Source organism: Pempheris klunzingeri, chromosome 11, assembly GCF_042242105.1.
Source record: "Pempheris klunzingeri isolate RE-2024b chromosome 11, fPemKlu1.hap1, whole genome shotgun sequence".
NCBI classification, from domain to species: domain Eukaryota; kingdom Metazoa; phylum Chordata; class Actinopteri; order Acropomatiformes; family Pempheridae; genus Pempheris; species Pempheris klunzingeri.
Genome location: NC_092022.1, coordinates 22,761,065 through 22,767,402, shown reverse-complemented (window position 1 = coordinate 22,767,402; position 6,338 = coordinate 22,761,065). Strand labels below are relative to the sequence as shown.

Below are 6,338 nucleotides of genomic sequence, written 5' to 3'. Positions count from 1 at the left end.
TGGCGGAAGGAAAAAGTGCTTCAAGGAAAACGGGACCAGGGTGAAGTAGGCCACCGGAGCCTCGAGGCTGTCTGTTTGAGTTGCCATGGTGACGCGAAACTAGTTTGGAGGAGTGCAACTTCAGCCGTTATTTGTGTCTCCCCCTCATCCTCTCTTTGTGGATAAGTGTGTGTGTGTGTGTGTGTGTGTGTGTGTGTGTGTGTGTGTGTGTGTGTGTGTGTGTGTGTGTGTGTGTGTGTGTGAGAGAGAGAGAGAGAGAGAGAGAGGGAGAGATTAAATTAACCGGGAGCGCGCAGCACGCTCTCGCCGCTGTGTCGTCCATCCATCCGCCGGGGAGAGTGAACATGACGGCCCGGTCTGTGCGGTCCCTGTGCGGAGTCCTGAAGCCCGTGTTCAGCAACCGGTTGTCCAGGGTAGGAGCAGTCTCTGAGTTCACCAGCAGATGGTTAACTGTTAAACAAACTTGTTTTCTCTTTTGAAGTGGTTTAACGGCACTGGTTAATTTACCGGAACAGCGGTGAGTGAAGCTAAGCTGATTAAGGGCTGGTTAGTTAGCTAACTGAGCTGTAGCTAGCTGGGTTTGTGTCGCTGTCCTTTCAGCACCGCTCCGTTTGCTGTCAACTTCACGTCAACTGGAAAAGCCTGCAGAGGAAATTTGCAGCCACTCTAGCAGCATTCCTCACTTCCTCCCAAGCGAGATGAGGCTGGAACCGCTCAGTTAAACTGCTCCCTGCAGAGCCATAAATTATTCAGACAAGCGCAACAGTACTACCGGCTCCTAGTGAACCACCACAGAAAAGGACCAGAGAGAAAAGTACGACTCAAGATCCACAACGAAACTTTAAGATACATAAAATATAGTTACTGCACGAAACAAAAGTGGAACGTAGCCTTTTACTGGTCCACATGAACAGCATACACAAGCATTAACAACCAGTGGCGGATTCCCACTGTCTGAGGGGCAGGGGCCAAAAAAATAAAAGGGCACCAGCTGCATGTGGTGGGGCAGCAGCATGCAGAAAGATCAGAAGCTTTTATTTTGAAACCATTCCAAGCTATGGTTAATATTAAAACCGTTTAAGATTAAAACTGACTCAGGTTTAAGTATTATTACTCCTCCTCCGTAATTAAAACACTCAGGAAACTATTTGCTGTTAAACCATTTCTGGGCCACCTAAGTTTCTAACATGTAGAGCAGCCAATATGGAGGCATCACGATTTGTCCACGAGGGCACCCAAGCCTGGAGGAAGTGTACAAGGCTTTGAAGCCAGTTTTACATTGTGGCCAGACTGTGTAGTCACAACAATGGCATCCTTCACCTAATTGAGAAATAAAACTGTGGATGAATCAGTAGTGAAAATAATTGTTAGTCGGTGCCTTAAACTTGCTTTTTCCTAACTGTACTGATAATATAATCTTATCAACTCAAAAAAGAATGACTGAACTCGCAAATGAATTTCAGGACATTATGTAGATTTAATATGTAGGCTTGTGATTTTTTTATTTGCTGGTTAATCAATTGTTTTTAATTTATATCCTCTCTGCACATAACCACCCTCTCTCTGTATTCACAGGTATATGGTGCAGCGACATGTAATCAAAGACACAAGTCCACTTACACTGTAAGTTGTACAGGATACAAAAAAAATGCCTCAAAAGAGAAGCTGTAATTTATCACTTCAGGAGCTCAGTCAGCACACCCACACTAGGTTTACCTTATGACTCTCCGAACCTGACAACCCTACTGTTACCCACAGGATATTCTGGGTATTCAACATGTCTTTGCTGCACGTCCACAGGAGTACCAGTGTTGTTTTGTCTCATCGCTGTGGTTGTGATGCCACCAGGAAGCTACTGGTCATCACGTGTCTCCCTCTCCTCTTTCACCTACTAACCTCCCTGTTTTCTCTCCTCCATTCCGAAAACCCTCCTTCCTCCGTTCACCCACATCAGACCATAGTGAGTATGGCTGCTGACGACACACGCAGACAGCTGTGTAGCATAAGTCATGTATTAGAATGTGCATTAGAATAGCCAATAGATTACAAGTTGGCACCAAAATGAGTCTTCTCATGATGCATGTACCAGGCTGCACAGGGAGCAGTTTGACTGTGTTGGTTTGTGCGCTCACATTGCAGCCTCCACCGGCGCGGTATGGAGGCCGGCACACTGTGACTCTGATTCCCGGAGATGGCATCGGACCAGAGCTGGCCAACCATGTGCGTGAACTATTCCGGTGAGAGTTCACACCTCCTGTACAGACACACACATACAGTGTTAGACTGCAGTCCGTAACCGACTCGTACAGTCACTAAATGGCTCAGCTGTATTATATTGAAGTAGGTTTTTTATTTTCAGGTTCTGCTGTGTACCTGTGGACTTCGAAGTTGTCAATGTGGACTCATCTATGGCCTCAGAAGATGACATTGATAATGCCATAATGGCTATCAGACGCAATGGAGTTGCACTGAAAGGCAAGTGTTTTATGTGTGTGTGTGTGTGTGTGTGTCTCCGAGTATGTCAATCAATCAATCAATCTTTATTTATATAGCGCCAATTCACAACAGTGTTATCTCAAGACGCTTTCCATAAAGAGCAGGTCTAGACCAAACTCTTTAATTAAGAGAGAGACCCAACGATTCAGGAACTCAAAATTAACGATTCAAGAATCCCCACATGAACAAGCATCAGGTATGTGTGCGAAACATGTTCCTACAAAGGCTAGGAAAATCTATAAATATAGATGTAAGTCAGAAAATATCACAATGTCCCATGATGTGTATAATACAAAATCAGTTGCCAGTTTATTAGGTACTCATGTAAACAGTCCTGCAATAAATTCTCCTTCATGAAGGTTAAAGTGTTCAGCTTTTGTTGAAACTGTATCAGGGCCCCCAGTGGCTCACCTGGTACCATTAAGGCTCCAGCCTGTGGCCCCTTTCTCTCACCTGTATGTCCCGCCTCTCTTACACTGTCCTATCAAACAAAGCATTAAAAAAATGATAATAATCTAAATGAAAAACTGTTGGTATTGCACGTGTTGATTCATATCTATGATCATTACTAGGATGCAGTTTGTGGTGCAGTTGAATTGTGTTGCTTTATACTAACAGGTGTTTCTATCATTATGTCCACTCCATTTACATCAGCAGCGGTAGGTCAAGTAACAAACCTCTGCTTAAGGCAATACAGTTAAACAGAAACACAAACTGCAGACTGCAGGCAAAGATTTCACTCTGCAACATTTAGCTCTGCTGTGTCTATATGCTAGTTGTCATTCTTCAGGTGTAACTTTGTCTGTTTGCCCAGGTAACATTGAGACCAACCACAACTTGCCACCATCTTACAAGTCCAGAAACAACCTGCTCCGGTAAGTTCTCACCTTCCTTAAAAACAGTTTCAGCTGTAGCACTGACACACAGCAGTGGGGTTCAAGTGTCCTGAGCTTCAGCTCTTTGTGTTCGGTCTCATATTCCTTCTATTTGTCTCTGTCTTTCTGCCTCATGCTCACCCCTCTCTGCAGCACCACTCTGGACCTGTATGCCAATGTGATGCACTGCCAGTCTCTACCAGGAGTGAGGACACGCCACAAAAACATCGACATCATGATCATCAGGGAGAACACTGAGGGAGAGTACAGCAGCCTGGAGCACGAGGTGTGTGTGCTTCAGAATCACCTTGACAGTGAAATACCTGTAGCTCCGTCTAAAGCATAACAAACGCAGCCTCCGTGTGTCTCCACTCTTTCTCTCTCTGTCTCTGCAGAATGTACCAGGCGTTGTTGAATGTCTGAAGATCATCACCAAGACCAAATCTTTACGCATCGCTGACTACGCATTTAGGACTGCTCGGGCTAAAGGACGCAGACGTGTCACTGCTGTGCACAAAGCTAACATCATGTCAGTCTCTGACGGTCCCTGACTGTTTCATAGAGTGCTGCGGTGATGATGTATTTTTTATAGGCCACCCCATACTTTAGCAATGCCCTGGTTCCCCTCAACAAGAGGCCAGTGGGATTTTTCCTTTTGATTTTGGATAACTGCAGAAAATAAGCTCTCTTGCCAACAAAAGTTTGTAATAAATTAATTTAATTAAAGGCTGTAAAAGTGGACTAGTGAGTAGATGAGTGACAGACTACTCCACCGTTCAATGAAATCTCCCCGATAAAGTTCTGTAGTCTCATGTAGCCACTTGTTAGCAACCACCTTTCACCTCGTAACAAAATGTGAAAATCTCTTGTGTTAAGCAGCCATCTAACCAAAAACCCATTCAAAAAAACCAACTGACTTGAACGGCTGGGCATCGGAGGTGCAAAAATACTAACTCATGCCTGGGCTTTAGGACTCATTCCTGCAGCACTCAATTTATTTTTCTTATTCTCTGTTAAATAAACTTGCCATTAATAATAAACTTAATTTACACAGCATCTTTCATATACAGAATGCAGCTCCAAGTCCTTTATGAGAACGAAAGGAAAATAAAATCAGTAACACAGGTGCTGAAAGCACATTATACATCTAAATATATGTGTGTGTGTGTGTGTGTGTGTGTGTGTGTGTGTGTGTGTGTGTGTGTGTGTTTGTTGGAGCAGGAAGTTGGGTGACGGTCTCTTCCTGGAGTGCTGTAAGGAGGTTGCTAGCGGTTACCCTGAAATCAACTTCGACAGCATGATTGTGGACAACACTACCATGCAGGTAGCCTCAGCACGTCTCTTTCTATAAGAACACATGCCTCCAATAGTCCGCTGGATCCCCTTTGACCCTCCCTTAAAAAATCCTAGCCCACTTGTGTTCTCTTCCAGCCAAAACGCAAAAATGTTCAGAAATGATGCTTCATTTGTTTGTGTGTGTGTTTGTACGTGTGTATTTTAGCTGGTTTCCAGGCCCCAGCAGTTTGATGTGATGGTCATGCCCAACCTGTATGGAAATGTCGTCAGCAATGTGTGTGCCGGGCTGGTTGGTGGACCAGGCCTGGTGCCTGGAGCCAACTATGGAGAGGACTACGCTGTATTTGAAACGGTAAGAAAGATTCACATCAAGCAAGTGCGCGAGGAATGAAAGGCAGACATGACAGGACAGAAAAGAACAACTGAGAGAGTGAGAAATAGACCATATACCCTAAAAGAAAGCAGCAAAAGAAATCTGCACTCACTGATTTTTTTTTGTCCACTTCCAAGACACGGAGCACCATTAGCAGTTATTTTGTGTTTCTGGCCACCTGGCAACTTGAAGTCCAATATTCACTCTCCTTTAAGTTCTGTCTTGGTCTCCATCAGCCCCTGAAGGAAATATCTGGCTCTGTAGCTGCTAAATTCTCCACTGGATTCGGCAGCTAGTCGCTAGATCTGACTGTGTGTAATGTGGTGCTGAGCAGGCAGCGTACAGTGCGTTAAACAGGGTTTTCTGGCTGTGATAAACCTTCCTGCCACAGCTGGAAACAGATCAGAGAGCAATGACAGGGAACCAAAACATCAAAGTTGCAGGCTGGACAAAAAACAACAATGAGTCTAAATACCCTATCGATGAGGGTATGGGTGTGTGACACCTTTCACTTTACACCTGGTCACCTGATCCATTATTCTATTAAATAAAATACTGATTAGTGCACCTCTAAGTGTCTCCCAAGCCTTTATATTCATACTTTAGCTTTCACCACTTCTCCTTTTCCAACCATACTTACATGAATACTAAAGTATCTCCTAAGAATTCCTCCTCAGAGTTGAGCAGTAGTTCATCAGCACTGTAGTAATGATGCAAATACTAAATTGAACTCTGGTTGTTGCAGGGCACCAGGAACACTGGGAAGAGTATTGCTAACCGCAACACAGCCAACCCCACGGCCATGCTGCTGGCCTCCTGCCTGCTGCTGGACCACCTCAAGCTCCACGCCTACGCCAGCATGATCCGCAGAGCCATCCTCTGCACTGTCACTGAGACTCGGGTAGGTCCCATCGCACTCGACCGTAGAACATATCTGGCGTTGTTGTGATAGACCATGGAGAGTATTCTGCTCACGATGTTTTTTCTCTCCATTCGTCACCTCCTTTGTTGTCCAGCTGCACACAGCTGACCTGGGAGGCCAAGGCTCCACCTCTGAAGTGGTCCAGTCCATCATGAATGCTGTTCAGAGCACTGGGCCCCGGACACTGAGCATCTAGAACAAAAACACATGAATATGCAAACTCAGCAGAGATGTGTACATCAGTGTGCCTCTCTCTTCAGCGGGTCCTCTATGCAATTTCATAATAACAAAAGCGAGTTGTTTAATACTGAAATGACACTGTTTACACAAACAGTCTGTACCTATATTGTATCTATGCAGTAGTTTTTATCTAAAC

The 6,338-nt window shown here is 44.7% G+C and overlaps 1 protein-coding gene across 1 annotated transcript; it reads left to right on the top strand.

Moving 5' to 3' along the window:
• Positions 1-3,313: 3,313 nt before the first annotated feature.
• Positions 3,314-6,338, top strand: LOC139209974 (isocitrate dehydrogenase [NAD] subunit gamma, mitochondrial-like). Its single transcript, XM_070839913.1, has 7 exons — positions 3,314-3,371; positions 3,525-3,657; positions 3,767-3,900; positions 4,593-4,695; positions 4,873-5,019; positions 5,786-5,941; positions 6,057-6,338. The coding sequence occupies exons 2-7, from the start codon at positions 3,553-3,555 to the stop codon at positions 6,156-6,158; spliced, it is 747 nt and encodes a 248-aa protein (XP_070696014.1). The 5' UTR covers positions 3,314-3,371; positions 3,525-3,552; the 3' UTR covers positions 6,159-6,338.

Coding starts and splice junctions, on each gene's coding strand:
- LOC139209974 (XM_070839913.1), top strand. CDS start 3,553: ATGCACTGCCAGTCTCTACCAGGAGTGAGGACACGCCACAAAAACATC. Junction 3,658..3,766: donor ACAGCAGCCTGGAGCACGAG/GTGTGTGTGCTT, acceptor CTGTCTCTGCAG/AATGTACCAGGCGTTGTTGA. Junction 3,901..4,592: donor GTGCACAAAGCTAACATCAT/GTCAGTCTCTGA, acceptor TTGTTGGAGCAG/GAAGTTGGGTGACGGTCTCT.